We start from the raw sequence: 21,175 nt of genomic DNA, 5'->3' as shown, positions 1-21,175 counted from the left end.
AGTCTAGAGTACAGTGATAAATTTTCTTGAGCAGCGTTGAATTGTGTTCTTAGGGCAGAAATTGATTGCTCTGTTATTATATCATGGTTTATGATATTGAGCTCTTCCTGCTGATTGTTGTAGTATTTGTTCCAGGATTACAAATTTATCTAGTTTGGAATGGCTAAAGATGGAGATGCTAGGTTTGCTTTAAAAGTAATTTAAATTCTAGGATTGGCTAGTAAGAGCATCAGTGCAGAAATATAAATGCTGTTTTGGGATTCTCTCTCCTCAAAACTGCTCTATCACACAATTTAGGACATCCAGTTCATAGTTCCTGCCTTCTTTTTAGTATCTCCAAAAGTTCATGTTTCTGTTATTACCTACGGTAGCTTGTATTCCACTAGAGCCTGGTGCATGTAATTCATGCACAGGGGGTGAGTGTGCCCCTCAGTCCAGTCTGCATCTCTCCAATCTGGGACCCCTCAAGGGATGTCCGACTGCCCAATTAGGCCCGATCCACCGTGATCAGGCCTAATCAAGGATGTAGGCAGTTGGACATCCCTCTCACAATCCAGGACTGCTGGCTCCCAACCACTCGCCTGCCTGCCTTCCTGATTGCCCCTAACTGCTTCTGCCTGCCTGCCTGATCACCCTCTAACCACTGCCCTGCCAGCCTGATTGATGCCTAACTTCTCCCCTGCCAGCCCTATTGCCCCTAACTGCCCTCCCCTGCTGGCCCAGTAACCCCTATCTATCCTCCTCTGCAGGCCTAATCACCCCCAACTGCCCTCCCCTGCCATCCTGGTCACCCCTAACTGTCCACCCCTAATGGCATGGTCACTCCTAACTGCCTTCCTTTGCCAATCTAGTCCCCCCTAACTGCCCTCCCCTGTAGGCCTTGTTACCTCCAACTGCCCTCCCCTTCAGATCTGGTCCCCCCCAACTTCACTCCTCTGCAGGCCTGGTTCCCCCCAACTGCCCTCCCCTGCAGGCCGGGTTGCCCCCAACTGCCCTCCTCTGCCAGCCTGATCGCCCCCAACTGCCCTCCCTTGCAGGCCTGGTCCCTCCCAACTGCCCTCCCCTGCTTGCCTGATTACCCACAACTGTCCTTCCCTGCTGGCCATCTTGTGTTCACATGGGGGCAGCCATCTTGTGTGTTGGAGTGATGGTCAATTTGCATATTACCTCCTTATTATATAGCATTGTCCATTATTTTAGTCATCTTTTCCCATGTACACTTAAATATCTTGGCCCATCTCCCATATTGACTGAGTGTAAAATCTTTAATCTCAGCCTCTTTGTGTCTGCACCTGGGAAGCAACTTGTGATGGAGAAAAACAAAACAAAACTGTGATGTTTCACTTTTTAACTACAATCACTAACCCCAAGTAGGTCCTTTAAGCTGTTTGCCATTCCTGTTGCTTTCCTACATTCATTTACATTCTCACAATTGAGATTGATATCACACACCTCTTTTCACCTCAAATCTTTAATACTTCCTCCTTCATCTTTACTCTAAACTCATGAATACATTAAGTGATCTAGTAGACATTTTCACTTGGTTACCTACTAGGTATCTCAAACTTAATATCAGTACTCCTGGCTTCTGCATAACCTGTCCCCCCTGCATTCTTTCCTGTTTCAAGAAGTGGCAATTCCATCACTTCAGTTGCTCAGCCCCAAATCCTTAGCATCATCATTGATCATGTGTCTGATTTCATATTCTACATTCAATCCATCAGCAAATTTTGTTAACTACCCTAAAAATATATCTTAGCTATGGCCAGGCAGCTCAGTTGGCTAGAGCATCATCCTGATACCTCATAGTTGTGAGTTTGAACCTTGGTCAAGGTACATACAAGAAGCAACCAATGAGTGAATAAATGGATGGAATATCAAATCTCTCTCTCAAATAAATAAATAAGTAACTAATATATATCTTAAATCTGACCATTGCTCACCATCCTTCTCACCAGACATATTTGGTTCCTTAGGATGTTTGTAACATGCCAAGCAAATTCTTACCTTAGAGTTTTGTCCTTGCTGTTCTATCTGGAAAGCACTTTTATGAGATTGTCACATGATTTTTTTCCCCCAGAGTCCCTTTATACATTTGCTTAAATGTCTCCCTATCAGAGATGCCTTTTTGGATTCTCCCATATAAAAGAGCAGCCCCAAGATAATGTGCTCTATCTTACCCTTGTAGGGGAGGAAAAAGAATTTTACTTCGACTCTTCTAAATTCTTGATTGAGACCCACTATAATAAAAGATAGATAACAGGAGAAAAACCTATAGAAGTTTAATAACATGTATATTTCCAGCATACATTGGAGATATTCAGGACAACTGAGTAACTCTTTGAAATATCCCAGGATACAACCTTAAATCCATCTCCAGCTAAAGACAAAAGATACTGGGGATGAGGAGCCAATTATGGGAGATTTTCAGGCAGACCACAGTAAAAAAAAATAAGATTATTATGCAGTTTTAGATCTGTGCTTTCTCCATTGATACGAGTTCCTTTCTGGTGCACAGGAAGACACCCTCACAAACGGATATTTCCCTGATAAAAATGTAAAGTCTCTTACAAAAGGATAACTTCTAGGTTTTCAGAGTTTTTCCTGTGTCTGCTGTTTCTAAAATTACCCTTATGCAAAAAAGGCATAGTTGAGGGTGACAAATTCTCCTCCCCTTCACCCTAAGTTACCTTTCTACATAACACTTAATCGCCTCTGAAATGGTATATATTTACTTATTTTATTGTCAATGTCACCTCACTAGAAAGCAAAGTCCCTGAGAGCAGGAACATTGTCTATTTTATTCACTGTTGTTATCTCCAAGGCCTCAAAGAGTACTGTTAGGGTTTGGGGGCCCTTAGGAATGTAAAAGAACTCACAAGAGAAGAGGAGAGAGAGAGAGAGAGAGAGAGAGAGAGAGAGAGAGAGAGAGAGAGAGAGATCACTTTATTTTCACTGAAAGGAAAGAGCCACTGCATTGCCAGGCAAGGAAGTAAACACTGACCTGCTTCTTTAATGGCTGTTGTTGCTAGGCGACAAGGAAGGGAGGAGGACTTTTGGGCTAAAACTGAGAAGACATCAGTGGGTTTGTCTTTATTAGTTCTTCAGGAGACAGTCCAGACAGGTTTCCTGGGGAGGTGTCTTATCAGTATTTTTCCAAAGTCTGTAAAACATTCTTAGAGCAAAAGTTACAAAGAGTTCAAAAAGGAGGGCAGCTTGGGTTGGAATATGAGGGAGGAGAGCCCTTTTACTAACTAGAAACTTTCTAGCCCCCATTTTCTGGGGAGGAGGAGGGGTATGCAAGAATGTAGCCTTGAAAGAAGCTTATCTTTGTCTTGCAGTTTGAACAGAGGGGCTGTTTGAATCAGAGGAGCTGACAATCTAGGGGTTTAATAACCAGGTGCTTCTCATAAATTGTGTAAGGCCACAGCAAAGAAAAAGAAAGGCTATTTTTTCCCTCCTAACAAGTACTTGGTGCAGAGAAAGCACTCACTGTTTTTATTGAAGGAAAAACTGAATTAGCATCAGATCTTCCAGATGACACTTTTTGGACTGAGAAAATACTGTATATTTTGGATTCCCAAAACACTTTTTATGTTAAAAAGCAGCTATTGTTTTTACAGATGAACAACTTCAGAAACTGGAATTAGCACTGACAGGCTCAGGACTTCCTGTTTTAGTGCAGTTTAATTCAGGAAACTTTCTTACTTTCCCAACTTGCTCCTTTGGTGAATGTTCAAAGATTTCATTTAATATGGAAAATCGATCCAAATCACTTCCTGTGATGTATCGCTTTAGAAAAACTGCACATTTTAGAATTCGACCTGAAAGGGGCAGTGTTGATGAAGGATGTATGCAGGTAAGATAATTCTTCTATGCTTTCACATACTTCAAATATTAAAAAAAAATTTTTTTGCACCAATGTTTATAAAGTGTATGTCTTCTGTGGCCTAGTTATGAGTACTTTTGTATTGACACTCACACAGTATCCATAATTATATAAGTGCTTTTAATCTGCCCAGAAAAGCATTTGATACTATAGGACAGTGTTTCCCAACCTTCTCTCATGATGAGAATCACCTGGTGGAGTTGTTAAAACACAGATTCCTGAATCCCAACTAAGAAGTGCTAAACTAGAATTTTTGAGAACATATAGGTAAAATTGCATACCTAACTTAGTGCTCTGTATATAAAATCTGTCTTAGAGCACTAGTTAAGTATACAATTTTACCTATATGTTCCCCAAAATTCTGGTTTAGCACTTCTTAGTTGGGATTCAGGAATCTGTGTTTTAACAACTCCACCAGGTGATTCTCATCATGAGAGAAGGTTGGGAAACACTGCTATAGGAAATGTGAAGAAGTGTAAAAAATAGTTACAGTTTCTAAAAAAAATTGTTTTTCTGAGTATTTATTTCTCTACTGCCCAAAAGGCCAGCCCCTAAATATCCAGCAGGGTGTCCTGGCACTCCCCACTGTGGGAGGATGCAGGAATAGGCCCCACAGCCCTTGTTTAGACACTGGAACCCAGGAACAAGTGTGAGATGCCACCATGCTAGCAGCTGCCATAGCAGCAAAAGGTGAAAAGGAGGTGGGAGCAAGGTACTCATCCCAATCCCAGAGATGCTAGGGGGAGTCCATATTCTTTGGGTCACACTGTCAGACTGAAGGCTGGCCAAGCTGGGGTATACACCTGGCAGAAGAGGAAGTCCAATGCTGTGGGCAGAAGCTGTAGCCCAGATACCTGCCCCAGTGCCAGCTAACCCAAAACAAAAGAGAGAGATTGTAGCTGTTTTACTTCTGAGGTGCCCTGGGTGTGTCCTCCCATGAAGTGAGGGGATATGGGGCAAAACAGCACCATAGTCTGAGTACTTCCTAAAGGGGTGAGCCTCTGAGCCTTTTGCATATCTCTCCTTGTCCCCCAACCTCTACTCCAAGCTCTTCAGAGGCAGATATGGAAGGCATCCTGCAGCCACTAGTCAAGGGCATTGTGTGCCTGGGGTGCAGTGAGGGGTGGCAGATCCAGGGGCAGGCTTTCAACAGGACGCCCAGCATCATCAGATAGGCCAGCAGTGGGTGGATAGGAGCTGAGTGTAGGGAAGATGACAGGGCCAGGGCCAGGTGCTTGTAATTCTGTTAATTTGGAAGTTAGCTAATGACTGGGGAGAGATTCTCTTAAATTCTTTGTACCAATAAGTCTTATAGTCTTTGCCAAGAGCCTTTGTGTAAGTGTGTTGGGTGGGGAATTTTTTCGATGTTTTATCAATTCTTCTTTGTAGAGGTTCTCAAAGTCAGCTAGAGATGAGAAATTAGAGCTTTCTTAAAATTTCCTGGGCAGATACAGTCCTCTACATGTATGTAGCATTCTAGCTTCCTAGGAATATGTTAGTTTTTCAAATAACCTTGTGAATAATTCATTTTACATTCCCCTCGCCTTCCCTTCCCTTCCCTCCCCTCTTCCCCTTTTTTCTTTTTCCTCTGTCCCTTTCCCTCCCTTCCTACCTCTTTCTTTACTCCCTCCCTTCCTTCTTTCCTTCCTTCCTCCCTTCCCCCCTTCCTCCCTTCCTCCCTCCCTTCCTTTCTTCCTCCCTTCCTCCCTTTCTCCCTTCCTTTCTCCCTTCCTGCCTTCTTGCCTTCCATCTTCCTTCCTTTTTTCATTCTGTCTGTCCCTTTCTTGTGTTTGTTTAGCCTCTTATTAACTTTAAACTAGAGTCCTGATGCATGAATTTTTTTTTTTGTGTGTGTGTCTGGGGGGGGGGGGGTGCCCCTCAGCCCAGCCTGCACCCTCTCCAATTCGGAACCTCTCAGAGGATGTTGGACATGACTCTTGCGATCCAGGACCACTGGCTCCTAACTGCTCGCCTGCCTGCCTGATCTCCCCTAACCACCTCTGCCTGTCTGCCTGATTGCTCCTAACTGCTCCCCTACTGGCCTGATCACCCCTAATTGCTCCCTTGCTGGCCTGATTGCCCCTAACTGCTTCTGCCCCCTCTCAGGACACAGGTTTCTCTCCTCTGGCTGACTGCAGGCACCTGGGACCTGGTTTCCCTCCCTCTGGCTGGCCTCAGGCCCCAGGAACCAGGCTGTCTTCGCCCGGCCAGCCACAACCACAGGGGACCGTGGGCAGGTGGCTTCACCTGGGCCGTAGGCACTGGTGCCCAGAACCATGGGGTGGGAAGTTTGTCCCTCTTCTGGGCCACAGCCACAGGCATTGGTGCCTGGGACTGCAGGGAAGGTGGCTTCTCCCTTTCCTGTGCTGCAGCTGTAGCCACAGCCACTGGCATCTGGGACCACAGGTGGGCAGCTTCGCCCATGTCCGGCTTTGTCAAGATGGTTGTTCAGAAGACATCTGGTCTAATTATCATATTACCCTTTCATTAGTATAGACCAGTGTTTCCCAAACTTCTCTCATGATGAGAATCACCTGGTGGAGTTGTTAAAACACAGATTCCTGAATCCCAACTAAGAAGTGCTAAACTAGAATTTTTGGGAACATATAGGTAAAATTGTATACTTAACTAGTGCTCTAAGACAGATGTTATATACAGAGCACTAAGTTAGGTATGCAATTTTACCTATATGTCACATGTGTCAAACACAAGGCCCGCGGGCCAAATCCAGCCCGCCAGGCCTTGCAATGTGGCCCGCACTGCGCTGTCATCACTGCACTCCGCTGTCAGTTTATGACATTGTCAGTTTATGACTGTTCAGTAAACCATTCGGCCCGCGATTTAGGCTGGATTTTAGATTTTGGCCCCTTCTCTGATTGAGTTCGACACCCCTACTATGTTCTCAAAAATTCTAGTTTAGCACTTCTTAGTTGGGATTCAGGAATCTGTGTTTTAACAACTCCACCAGGTGATTCTCATCATGAGAGAAGTTTGGGAAACACTGGTATAGACGGTAATGCTACTCAGGTTGCTGTGATGTTCAACAATTACTGCTTATTTTTTTGGAGGGGAGCAAAACTTTTGGGGGAGAGTTGTTCACACAGTTAGCTGAGTCAGGTCAGTTAAAGGTGTGCCCTCATAATAGACTTTTCAGCCAGCTTCCAGATAGGACAGATAGGGGCAGTTCTCTGGGCATGGGTTTTTGAGAACTTCAGAACTATTTTTTCTCCTCGACGGCTGCTAGGCTGGCCATTTTTACAGCTGCCACAGTTGCAAGGCTGTTGTTTTCTGAGAAGAGTACAGAACTAGGAATAGGGGAATGGGATTACAGGAAGCAAAATGCCACAAAATCTTTTATTCTTCTTTAAATTTTTTTTATTATTTGATTTCAGAGAGGAAGAGGGAGGGGAGAGAGAGATAGAAACATCAATGATTGGCTGCTCCTGCATGCCCCCTACTGGGGATCGAGCCCATAACCCAGACATGTGCCCTTGACTGGAATCAAACCTGGGACCCTTCAGTCTGCAGGCCGATGCTGTATCCACTGAGCCAAACCAGCCAGGGAAAAACCTTTTATTCTTTCAGACAGTCAGCCATTTCGTACTTAAATAAATACTCATTGGCTTTTTGCAAGCTTTTAGGTAATTTTCAAATAACTGAGAAGTTGATTTTGACATTTATTCCAGTGGTCTTTTTCTGTTTGTAGAGGAGTAGAATTCTGGATGCCCTTAATCTGACATTATAGAAATGCTTAAGTACCTTTGTCCTTAATTTTTTCTTAAATAATTTCCCAATAAAATGTGTCACAAAGGTTCCTCAATACTGCATATATTTCTAAATAACTCGAATATCTCCATGATGAACTAGCTTTCAAAATTTTATAAACTATTTTTTTTTATTTTTTTTTCTTGATCCATTTGGGCTGCTATAACAAAATATCTTAGACTGGGTAGTTTATTTCTCATAGTTCTGGAGGTTGAAAGTTCTAGATCAGCCAATATGGTCAGGTGAGGGCCCTTTTCCTGGTTGCAGCCCATGTATTCTCCCACAGTGGAAGGGACTAGGGAACTCTATGGGGCCTTTTTTTAAATTTATTTTTTATTTTTTTTATTTTTTAATTTTTTTATAAAAGCACTAAATCCATTCAGGAGGGTTCTGTTCTCACAACCTAATCATGTCATCTTTTAATTCTATCACACTGGGCATTACGGTTTTGGGGTTCAAAAACATTTAGCCTATAACAACTGGTTACTTTTCTTCTTCTTCTTCTTTTTTTTTTTTTAGAAAGTGACAAGTTCATTCATTCCACATCAAATTGGAATCTTTAAAGTGAAGCAGTTCGTAGACTTCATTGGCCCAGTGGCAGATAAAAATTATCAATCTTTATCGCTGAGACCTTTTTATAACATACATTTAGTTTTCAAGGGTGCCTGCAAAATTTCCAACAAGAAAGTTGTGTTTCAAATTAATCCTGGTAAGCTATCATGGATCCTTACCTTTTTTTAATTAAAAAAATAGGCTAATATAGGATTATCCTAATATGCTAATTGTTCAGGTCTATATATATCAAATGTGGTTTGATCTAGTGGTTCTTACTTTCTGAATGCCTCAAAATCAACAAAAGATCTCTTAAAATTGATGCCGCTGTCCTGTATCCCAGCATTGATTATTAAGTAGATCATTGTTGGAGCCCAAAGATTGGCATTTCTAGCATGTTCCCAGTAGATGCTGATATTGCCAATTTGAGGGTCACACTTTTGAATACACTGGTTTAATGATCTATGAAATTGGATGATATTTTAATGGTTTTTCTATTTTATTCTTCTACTTTTTGTTTGAGTGTATAATATAAATTGGTTTTGACCATTTCATGGATATTCTTGTTGCTATTTTATCTAATCCTCAATTATCTTTTCTACATTGAACCATATGAAATTGCTGATATTTAACTTTTTAAGCTGTAAAAATTGTTTCATGTGGGCCACACAATCCTTCAAGTTAACATGTTTATTTTTTATGCATTTATCATTTTACTACAGTGTTTTGTTTAGGCCCATTTATTAAATGAATAATTTGTACTTACTGAGTACAGTAGGTCATTGGGTTATGTATGTAACTCGATTTTCACCATAAGTCAGAACCCACTTACATAAGCACCTACGCCGCTCACATGGAGCACATACACAGCAGTAATGAAGTGAAACAGTAAACAAAATGTAAAAGAAAGATAACAATTTCTGACCTTTACTTGTGGTAAATAAATAATAAACAACATAAAGCACAAATGTACATACGTCGAAATGACGGAACATTTTCTTAATAAATAAATGAGAGATGGCAACATAACCATGAAACAAGGTACTTTGAGTCTGACATAACCAGAGGACTACCTGTATGTTTCTTTATTTAGGGATATAGCTTTAGTTTAGAACCAATTGTCTAGTGTATTAACTAACTCATGGATGTCATTTGGAAAACTGAAATAAAATATATTTAAATTTAATTTCCAATTCTATAAAAGGAATATCCCCTATCGCCACTAATCCTACGGGCCAGTTTTTGGTCAAAGATTTGACAACATACAAGGAATCTGCTCCTGTTGCAATGCTTCAATCAGCCTTGACTACCATTCACAATCATCAGTCAACTAAAGAGGCAGCAGAGGGTGTGCTGGTAGCCTTTCCCAATGACCGAACTGCAAGTATCAGGCCTGGAGACCCGGAAAAACATTTCAGGTAGCATGTTATATTAAAAGCCTGAAATTTTGAAAGAGTAGGTGACCAACAGGATATGCAGAAGTCTTCACCATATACCACTGTAATAAACTAATAATGGTAATCATAATAATGATGATGTTGATGATGATAGTAATAAAATTTATTATATATTTTTCCATTAGAGATGGTTGTTGAATGATACTGTATTTGCATTATCTAACCTTTTATCACCTCTACTCTGTACTTGACAGGAAGTGACAAGTGTGCCAGATTATTCTTAAAATATGCTGTTGACAATCCTAGAATAACTAGTGCCCCAGTGCACGGATTCATGCACATTGAAAGAAAATTAATTAGAAGGTGGCTGGGAGGGCGAGACTGGGTGAGATAGGCCGAACACACCCTGGAGTTAACCTCTAGTGCACATGTGTCAAACACACGGCCCGCGGGCCAAATCCAGCCTGCCAGGCCTTGCAATGTGGCCCGCACCGCTCTGTCATCACTGCACTCCGCTGTTAGTTTATGACATTGTCAGTTTATGACTGTTCAGTAAACCATTCGGCCCGAGATTTAGGCTGGATTTTAGATTTTGGCCCCTTCTCTGATTGAGTTCGACACCCCTACTCTAGTGGTACCTCCATGACTGGCCACACCTGGGGTGGCACTGTGGCTCAAAGGAGGTCTGTAGAGTGAAGGGTCCCTCTGGCAGGTGGGTTCCTTTGCACGCCTTGCAGGGAATGGGTTGAAACCAGCTCTCTGATATCCCTTCAGGGGTCCCTGATTGTGAGAGGGCAGTTCTCAGGTGATGCACCCTGGAATCAGGCTCCCTTGTCTCTGGTCCCAGGGTGCATCACCCGAGAACTGTGGCTGCCAAGTCATCACAGCTTGGCAGCTCCTGCATTGAGCATCTGCCCCCTGGTGGTCAGTGCTCATCATAGCTACCAGTCAGAGAGTCTGCCCCCTGGTGGTCATTGCATGTTATAGCTACCGGTTAGACAGTGGGATAGTTGCTTAGCCTTTTATACAATATATATAGGTACTACAAATAATAACTTTTGGAACTGTATCAAGGTTTCAAAGTCCTTAACTTTGTCCAAAAGCTTGAATTTATCTAAGATTAAAAAAAAAACACATTTAGAATTGTGAAAAAGCAGTTGTCCTCATTTTTAGTGGCAGCTTCATCCTCACCATCATCAATCATCCTCATCCTCATCCTCATCCTCATCATCACTATCATCATCTTCTTTGTTCCATCCCCTCAAAGTCAGGTTTCTAATAACATTTCCCAAATTGAGCTAAAACTTCCCTAATTAGGATCAAAGTGATGTTAAACCTCAACTTAAATTTATCCAAACCTCAAATAAATAACTTCCTTACCAATACTTAGTGAGAAGAAACCCAGGCATCCTGACATATTTATCTGGGCCATTAGATTAGGAATGGTTTTTACATATTTGACACTGAAATGGGTTTGTTTTCTGCCTGCTTATGTGCTACTAGTAGACTATCTAACTTGATAATATCCCTCCTCTGACTTTCTCTACTTGTCTCTACCTTTGGTGAGGCATTAAGCTCCCTTAATTTTACAGCAGTACTACTTGATTTGTAAGCTATAATTGTTTTATTCTTCACAGTTGGAAAATTCTAGGTTTTTATATAGTCTGTCTTACTAATTTATTTTACACTTCTATCCATATCAGCCTTTTTCTCTCTCTTTTATTTGACAAGTACCACAAAACACAGAAGCATAAAAATCACTCAGATTACATTTTAAATAAATATATATAATAATAAAGGAAAACCTATCCCTTCTTGTGATTCATTATACTCCATCCCACCCTGAAGAGGTAGTTGCAAGAACGTTTTTTAGTGTCTTTTATTTATTTATTTATTTATTTATTTTATATTTTATTGATTTTTTACAGAGAGGAGGAGAGAGGAATAGAGAGCTAGAAACGTCGATGAGAGAGAAACATCAACCAGCTGCCTCTTGCACACCCCCTACCAGGTATGTGCCCGCAACCAATGTACATGCCCTTGACCAGAATCGAACCTGGGACCCTTCAGTCCACAGACCGACGCTCTACTACTGAGCCAAACCAGTTTCGGCTTTAGTGTGTCTTTTAAATGTTTTCCTATGCTTACATGTATCTTTACAGAGATATAGTGTGTTTATGTTAACATTTTATTTCTGTCTAAATTATTATTAAGCAGATGATTTAAAAATACCACAATTTTTTAAAGAAAGTGAGGTATTTCCTATTTATTCCATGACCACAATTATCATAATTATTTTTTTCAATTCACTGTTTTCCATACTAATAGAAATGCAAAATTTTTCCCCAGTTATTTTCTGGCTAGCAATTAGTAACTGTAAGTAATGAAATTTTTTAGTATATTAAATTGTTGATAATTATTGTTTCTGTTTTATTTTTTTAAAATATATTTTATTGATTTTTTAAAGAGAGGAAGGGAGAGAGATAGAGAGCTATAAGCGTTGATGAGAGAGAAACATCGACCAGCTGCCTCCTGTACACCCCCCACTGGGGATGTGCCCGCAACCCAGGTACATGCCCTTGACCGGAATCGAACCTGGGACCTCTCAGTCTGCAGACCGACGCTCTACCACTGAGCCAAACCGGTTTTGGCTATTTCTGTTTTATTTTTAATGTGCTTAAATTAATTTTTCAAGTTTTCAGAAGAAAATAAGATAGAAACTTTTGTTTACTTTAAAAAAAATACATTTTTTTTTATTGCTTTCAGAGAGGAAGGGAGAGGGAGAGAGAGAGATAGACACATCCATGAGGAGAGAAGATCATGGATCAGCTGCTTCCTGCATGCCCCCTACTGGGAATGGAGCTCACAACCTGATCATGTGCCCTTGACTCGGAATCGAACCTGGGACTCTTCCGTCCACAGGTTGATGCTCTATCCACTGAACCACACCAACCAGGACTCTACTTTTTGTTTACTGCAGTATGTCCTACACTTAGAATAGTGTCAGGCATATAGAGAGCACTCAGTAAATATTTTTTAATAAGTAAGCCAGTTAAAATTTTTTATTTACATTGTAATTTTTGTCTCTTGTAATTTACACATAAAAAATCACCTACTCAAAGCTTCAGAGTTATATGTTGAAATTAAGTTTTTAAGGAGCTGATAATCACTGAGATATATTAATAGCCAGGTCTTTGTCACTTCAGGCATCTATATATAAAAAATCCTAATATGCAAACTGACAGAATGGTAGAATGACTGCAGGAATGACTGGTTGCTATGATGTGTAATGACCACTAGGGGGCAGACACTCAATGCAGGAACTGCCCCCAGCCTGCAGGCCCCTACTGGTAGTAGCGGTGGGGGGCAGGGCCAGTGAGTGGGCAGCACCAGGCCAAGCAGGTGTGAGCAGGGGCCTGATCAACCCATTGGTTGCTCCACAGCCTGATTGTCGGCCAAGCCTAGGGACCCTACCAGAGCATGAATTTCGTGCATTATGCCTCTAGTTTCCTATAATAGTATCTCTAATGAATAACTAGGGGCTACTGTACTCTTTTCCAAGTCCTTGTTACAGACAGGAACTTCACAAATAGGAATTATTTCTAGGTTCTAAAGGTAGTTAAGGTTCACAGAGCTGAAAGGGAACTTTTAAAAATTATATTTTATTGATTTTTCACAAAGAAGAAGGGAGAGGGATAGTCAGAAACATTGATGAGAGAGAAACATCGATCAGCTGCCTCCTGCACACCCCCCACTGGAAATGTGCCCGCAACCAAGGTACGTGCTCTTGACCAGAATAGAATCTGGTTCCGCAGGCTGAAACTCTATCCACTGAGCCAAACTGGTTTCAGCAAGAAAAGGAAATTTTAACATTAACTATCTTTGAATAACAAAGCATTTGTTTCTCTCTTATTGCTTCACTCTCTTAATGACTTTAACTCAGTTAAAGCAATCTGACTGTAAGTATTGAGGAATTGTTGAAAATAAGGAGAAATATTACATTAAATTTCATTTGATTGTATGACTATAGTAGTTCCCCCATATGCCTGAAACCATGGATAGTACCAAACTCTATATGTGCTAGGTTTTGTCCTATACATGCATACCTATGATAAAAACACAGTAAGAGATTAACAACAATCTACACTGAGTGGCCAGATTATTATATTCTCAAAATGCATAATTGGCCACTCAGGGTATATATATATATTAGAGACCCAGTGCATGAATTCATGGGTGGGGTCCAGCCAGCCTGGCACGGGGAGGGAACATGGGCAGTTGGCCTGCCTTCCTGCTGGTTGAACTCCTGGTTGAGGGGACAATTTGCATATTAGCCTTCTTTTATACAGGATATACACTGAGTGGCCAGATTATTATGCATTCAGAGATTATAATAATATGGCCACTCAGTGTATATACTATATAAAAAGCCAGCAACCAGAATGCGGTAATGACCTGGAATGACTGATTGCTCTGACACCCACTGTGGCCAACAAATTAGCTTGATCTGGGGTGGGGCTGGTCAGTCAACCTCCTGTGGTCCCTCCCCCAGGCCAGCCCTGCTTCCAATTGGCCTCTCCCACCCCATCAAGGGCAGGGCAACTGGCCAATCCCCCATATCCCCTCCCCTGGAGCAGCCCCATCCTCAATTTCTCCCCACCCCCAGTTTCTCCCTTACTCCAATAGGGGGTGGGACCGGCCAACCTCCTGCAGACCCTCCCTCTGGCTGCTAGCCCCTGATGGACCTCCCACACCCCATTTGGGGCCAGGGCCTGCTGGCCCACTGCCTACACCCCTTCCCTTGGAAGGCCCCACCCCTGATCAGCCCCCACCACCCTGATTCCTTCCCCCAGCCAGCTCCACCCCCAAGCCGCCCCCCCCCCCACTCCTCAGATCAGGGGCAAGTATGGTGGCTACTGCCCATAGTCCCTCCCTGATTCAGCCTCCCATCCCAATCTGGGGTGGGGTCTGCTGGCTAATTGCCCACAGCCCCTGCCCCCTGGCCTTGATTGGTCCCCAATCAGGGCCAGGCCAGCCAGACTAATTTGTGCATTGGGCCTCTAATAACTAATAATAAAATAGAACGATGATAATAATATACTATAATAAAAGCTATGTGAATGTGCTCTCTTGTGTTCTCTCTCTCTCTCATCACTATCTCTCTCTCTCTCTCTTTCTCTCTCTCTCTCTCTCTCATCTCTCTCTCTCATCTCTATCTCTATCTCTGTCTCTCATCTCTATCTCTAACTCTGTCTCTTTCTCTCTCTCATAACTGATCTGATAACCAAGAAGGTTACAGTGTGACAGGTGGGGAGCATATGCAGCATGGATACACTGGACAAAGGGGTAATTCACTTCCAGGGCATGATGGAGTGGGAAGGCTCCAGGTTTTATTGCGCTACTCAGAAGAGCCTGAAATTTGAAACTTATGAATTGTCTATTTCTGGAATTTTCCATTTAATATTTTTGGACCACGGTTAACTGAAACTGGAAAGTGAAACCATGGATAAGAGCAGCCTGCTGTAATAGGTTCAAACTTAATGACTTAATTATTAAGGATGAGAATCTGCTTGATAAAATTTGCTAAGAATTGAGGTAGATCAGGCCAGAAGATATGAATAATTGTACTTTTTATTTTTTGTGTACAAAATATGTGGTGGGTAAAAAGGAAAAGCATGAACCCAGTTAGTGAATATGAAATATAACACTAATCAGATTCAGATCTGCTCCTGTCTATAATCTAGAATTCTCCAAATTGCTTACTTGACTAATTCCCCAAGAGTTTGTTCAGGTTAAGGGCCATTACATTTTCTGTGATTTGGTTAAGAAGGATACTATAAATATTATTGTAGTTCTCTGTGTAATAATGTCTCGATATATAATAGGATATGAGGTAAAGGACTAGAATCTGTCCTATTCGCCATTTTATGCCTAATCCATGGTATAGGTGCCACTCAATAAATACTGGTCAAATAAATGCATATATGAAAATATTAACAGGACTTGCTCATATTGTAGGACAATTTTTACAAAGATTCCAAGGCATAACTATGTGGATACTGAGTTTGCATACACTGATTCTGAAATACTACAGAAGAAAGCACATGACGACTATTATAGAAAATACATTGACTCTTTAAGGAATGCACGCTTGAAGAAACAAGCAGGGAAGAGGTAAAGTTCACTTCCTGAAGCAACGAGACCCAGATTGTGATGCCTATAGACCCAGATTTTTTTCTTTACTCCTTAGTTTCTCTTCAGTGTTTTAAATTAACTTTCCATATATGAAAAGAGTAAAACCTTGAACTACTTTTACTGCAATGACTTACTTTCTCACTTTTGATTTGAGAGTATCTGGTGTGGGTCTCCCCAGCAGCAGATCCTAAAACAAGGATGCCAGCACATGATCTTTTCAGAGAGTGTTCTTGTAGGAGAAATGTGTGCAGTGTGAGAGAGGCAAGCTAGGGCAAGGGAGGGAACTGAAGAATGGTGTGTTTCAAATAAAGTTTAAACTCAGCCTGGTGCCTAGAGTCTATTGAACATAAATTATAAAACATATTATAGTTGTTCCTGCTGTAAGCCAAATCAGCTTGCTTTTGTGCTCCATATAAATCATTGACTGTGAGTTATTCCTGGGTGTGGTGGGGTGAGCATTAACTTCTTTGGGGAGGTGTTTGAGAGTGGGGTCTTCTCAGCAGAGGACATTTTAAAGCAGATTAATACATCAATCTGATTCAGTGGGGCAGCAATAACATTCTATAGGAGGAAAATTTGAGTTTACAGATGTAGTTTCCAAAAGACTTGGCCTCAATTTGTTGTTATTATGATTTCAGCAAGGAAGATGTGTATGCATATGACAGTGTAGACATAGGAATATATCCAACTTCAGGTATGAAGTCACCCAAACTTTTACAATCGAATTTGGAAGTAATGGTTCCACCTTTAATACAATGTAACGTCAAACCTTACCAACTGCTGTGTACCAGGAATATAGAATCCAAGGAAGCAATGGCTCTAGGAAGAAAGGCATGTATAATATTTTACTTTTGATTATGCCATAATAATTCTTTAATTACTTTTTGCTAATATTGAACAATTAATTTTGGAATAATTTGATTTTTCACAGGTCCTTAAAGCCCTTAAATCGTTCCCATCCACATTTTCTGAAAAACGTGATTGCAAATTAACTTTGACACCAAAACAAATTCATCAAGTAATCGTTGGTGAGAATTTATAAATACTTACTGATGTTTTTGTTTAACATATGTATTTAAGTACAATTAATATTCCATAAATTTTACCAGTTTATAGTATGCAAGTCAATGAATTTTAGTAAATTTACAGGGTTCTGCAATCATCATCGCAACTCAATTTTAGAATGTTGCCATCATCCTCATAACATTAGCCAGTTACTCCCTATTCCCAGTCCTAGCCCCAGACAACCACTTTTCAACTTTCTATCTCTAGATTTGCCTGATCTAAATATTTTGTATAAAATGAATAATACAATGTGTTCTCCTTTATATTGTTTATTTTACTTAGCTAATGTTTTTGAGTTTCATCCACGTGGTAGTAGGTATACATTTTTTTAAAAATCCTCACTGCAGGATAGTTTTCCATTGATTTTTAGAGAGTGTTGGAGAGGGAAAGACAGAAACAGCGACATGAGAGAAACTCATCGATTGGTTGCCTTCTGCATGCACCTCAAACAATGCCCTGGTTGGGGAGGAGACTGCAACCAAGGTACATGCCCTTGACTGGAATCGAACTGGGGACCCTTCAGTCTGTAGGCCAACACTCTATCCACTGAGCGATACTGACTAGAGCATAGATATACATTTAAAATTATATATATATATATATATATATATATATATATATATATATATATATGGTATCTAATTTTTCCCTGGCCAGATTGGCTCAGTGTTTGGAATGTTGGCCCTCTGACTGAAGGGCCCTGGGTTCTATTCTGGTCAAGGACACATATCTTGGTTGCAGGCTCAATCCCCAGCCCTGGTCAGGGAAGTAAGGGAGGCAACCAGTCAGTGTGCCTCTCTCACATCTATGTTTCTCTCTCTGTGTCTCTACCCTTCCCTTCCACTCTATCTAAAAATTAATTTAAAAAGTCATCAGGTGAGGATTAACAACAACAACAAAATAATAATAATAGTATCTCATTTTGTCAGAATACCACATTTTATTTTTTATTTTTTTAAACAATATTTTATTGATTTTACACAGAGAGGAATTGAGGGGGATAGAGAATTAGAAACATCAATGAGAGAGAAACATTGGCCAGCTACCTCTTGCACATCCCCCACTGGGGATGTGCCCGCAACCAAGTTACATGCCCTTGATCGGAATCGAACCCGGGACCTTTCAGTCCACAGGCCAACACTCTTATCCACTGAGCCAAACTGATTATGGCAGAATACCACATTTTATTTATCCATTTGCCATTTGATGGACATTGACCTGTTTCCAATTTGAGGGTATTGTGCATAATGCTGCTATAAACATTCACATACACACCCGAGGATTTTTTCCCCCATTGATTTTTGAAGAGAGTGGAAAGGAGGGAGAGAGAGGGGATGAGAGGAGGAGGAGGGGGAAGGGGAAGAGGAGGAGAGACTGATGTGATAGAGACATATCTATTGGTTGTCTCCTTCATGCTGTGACTGGGGCTAGGGATCAAACCTGCAACCCAGGTATGTGCCTTTGATCAGAAATTGAACCCACAACCCTTGGGTCTAAGGTCAACACTCTGACACTGAGACATACCAGCTGTTTTCATTTCTGTTGATTAGATCCCTAGAAGTGGAATTATTGGGTTGTATGGTAAGTTTCTGTCTAACTTAAAAAACTACCAAAAACTTTTCTAAAATGACCTCACCAAATTACACTGAGTGGCCAGATTATTATGATCTCCGAATGCATAATAATCTGGCTACTCAGCGTATATCCTATATAATAAAAGGCTAATATGAAAATTGTCCCCTCAACCAGGGGTTCGACTAGCAGGCATTCCGGCCAACTGCCCATGTCCCCTGGCCAGACTGGCCAGACCTCATCCATGCAAGAATTCATGCACCAGGCCTCATACGAGTGCATGCGCGCACACACACACACACACACACACACACACACTGAGTGGTCAGATTATTATGCATTTAGAGATCATAATAATCTGGCCACTCAGTGTATAGTCATGAGTTAGGAAACAAGTGTCAACTCCTTCTTAACCTTGCAGAGATGTTACACTGTGTCCTTCCCTAGATAATTTTCACCAAACCTATTAAAGGATGATTGTAGTTAAAGAAATAATGACTATAGTGGTCCAAAGAGGAAATTACCATTTCCTTCTATGCAGGCTTAGGGTGGCCCTGAGATGTGAGCAGAGGATGATTAATTGGAATGGATGTGCTGTCTCCCTCTAGGCCAGTGGTTCTCAACCTTTCTTATGTCGTGACCCTTTAATACAGTTCCTCATGTCGTGGTGACCCCCAACCATAAAATTATTTTCATTGCTACTTCATAACTAATTTTGCTACTGTTAATGAATCATAATGTAAATATCTGTGTTTTCCGATGGTCTTAGGCAACTCTGCTAGCCACAGGTTGAGAACCTCTGCTGTAGAGCCTAAGACCATCGGAAAACACAGATATTTACAATATAATTCATAACAGTAGCAAAATTACGGTTATAAAGTAGCAACAAAAATAATTTTATGGTTGGGAGTCACCACAACATGATGAACTGTATTAAAGGGCCACGGCATTAGAAAGGTTGTGAACCACTGCTGTAGGGAAAATACAGCACAAAGATACCAAGTACCAACTGTGATATTATCCAGATTAAAAGGAGACATCAAAATATGTACAAGGTCAGAGCAAAGCAGTGGAATGTGATTAAATATCATTTACTAGGCTTCCATTTTGTGCCATGCATGTAGATAGGTATTGGGCATTATAGTCCCAAGAATTTACTTTTTACTATTGGGTGGTAAATGATCTTTGTCTTCCAAATTGGTGACCGACTTGTCAGATGATCAGATCTATTCAAAGGCAAAAGAAGCAAAGTTAGATATTACAGTGTCCACTGACTGACTGCTCGACAACTCCTCTACCAACTTCTCTCCCTTCTTCACGTGGTGTCCTGGGCATTTTAATAATGGCCCCCTGGGGCAGGGCCCCTATCTGAGTTTACAAGGTCAGCAACTCTGATGATAGGAGTTTTGAATCAGTTGGAGGAAGCATGTTTGGGGGAGGCAGTTTATGAAATCAGCAAGGAGATATAGGGGAAGAAAATTTTTTCTTTTAAACTTTTGAGTTCTTTAGCATGCGTGGAACATGGTGGGCATAGGGTTTGGTGGGATGGTGGAGCAGGTGAGCAGAGGTGCCAGATCAAGGTGGGGCACTGGTTGCTATCATCAGGCGAGCCTCTGGTGGTAACTGAGAATTCTTTGCTCCCACATGCTGTGGTCCTGCCTGGCACTCACATCTTGTTGCCTGTGTGGGCCCCACTTGGCACCTGATGCTGATCCTGATTGCTCGGCACCATCAGCAGGTGCGAGAGGTGGTTGCTGGACCTGATCATCCCTGAGGGCTTCTCCATCTTCCCCTGCTCCTGAGGGTGATTGGGCCCTGCTCACACCCACTGCTGGTGCTGGAGCTGCCACTCGCACCCACTGCCAGCACTGGTGCCAGCCCCACTCCCGCTCACACCCACAGCTGGCGCCAAAGCTGGCGCTTGCACCCACTGCTGACACCTAGCACTGGTCCTGATCGCTAGGCACTGTCAGCCTGTATGAGTGGCAGCTGCCGGTCCCTATTGCCCCTCAGGGCTTCTCAAACTCTCCCTGCTTCTGAGGGGTGATCGGGGCAGCAACCACTGCTCACACCTGCTGATGGCTCTGGCCCTGCTAACACCTGCTGCTGGTGCCAGCCCCAATCACTCCTCACAGTCAGCGGGTGCAAGCGGGGCTAGCACTGTCAGCTCCTGGGAGTGGCAGCAGTGGGAGCGTGGCTGCCAGTAGATGGGGGAGAAGGCCATGTTGGGAGGGGTTGGGTGGGGGCAGGGGCACAGAGAATGGGCCAAGATCTGCCTCTGTGCCCACCACAGCCTCATGGCCCACAGTTCCTTTCAAGGCCCCTAGTAAAATATGAAACCCAAGAAAAAGTCAGACAGTTGAGGCTTATATGCTATCCTGAGCTAGAGCTTCAAAGGAGAGAAGGGTAATTCACAGGACCAGAAGAGCAGATGTTTGCCCCACTACACAGGTCATTCAGATAAAAGTTATCTCTGGTAATAGCTCTTTCTCTGAGACACTGACCCCTAAGTTCTTTTAGGTAGTCAAGAGAGAGGTAAAAGTTTCTCTTGAGTCTGCAGGGTCTTAATTGCCTTCAGCTCAAAATAATCCACATGCTAATGTGACATTTTGGGGTCAATTATTCAGTTTCTCTTCAAGGCTCACTCTCACTTTTATACCTTAAGGTTGCTTTTCCAGCCTATGCACAGAACAGGGAGTGGTACTCACAGAAGACATTTTAGTTAAAGAAAATTTTGCTC

At 41.9% G+C, this 21,175-nt stretch overlaps 1 protein-coding gene across 1 annotated transcript in view; it reads left to right on the top strand.

Annotated features, from left to right (window-relative positions):
* Positions 1–21,175, top strand: part of CFAP47 (cilia and flagella associated protein 47) — a gene marked incomplete at both ends in the record, with an annotated part of 384,890 nt that overhangs the window by 35,774 nt on the left and 327,941 nt on the right. The window contains 6 exons of the mRNA XM_084869970.1: positions 3,624–3,859; positions 8,174–8,363; positions 9,411–9,624; positions 15,622–15,777; positions 16,437–16,629; positions 16,730–16,826. Coding sequence (XP_084726096.1) covers positions 3,624–3,859; positions 8,174–8,363; positions 9,411–9,624; positions 15,622–15,777; positions 16,437–16,629; positions 16,730–16,826 — 1,086 coding nt within the window. The remainder of the gene's footprint in view (positions 1–3,623; positions 3,860–8,173; positions 8,364–9,410; positions 9,625–15,621; positions 15,778–16,436; positions 16,630–16,729; positions 16,827–21,175) is intronic.

The sequence above is a fragment of the Pipistrellus hanaki genome (assembly GCF_964339955.1).
Source record: "Pipistrellus hanaki genome assembly, chromosome: X".
Lineage (NCBI taxonomy): Eukaryota > Metazoa > Chordata > Mammalia > Chiroptera > Vespertilionidae > Pipistrellus > Pipistrellus hanaki.
Note: the sequence above shows the minus strand (reverse complement) of the source record. Positions and strands in the feature narration are given on the sequence as shown.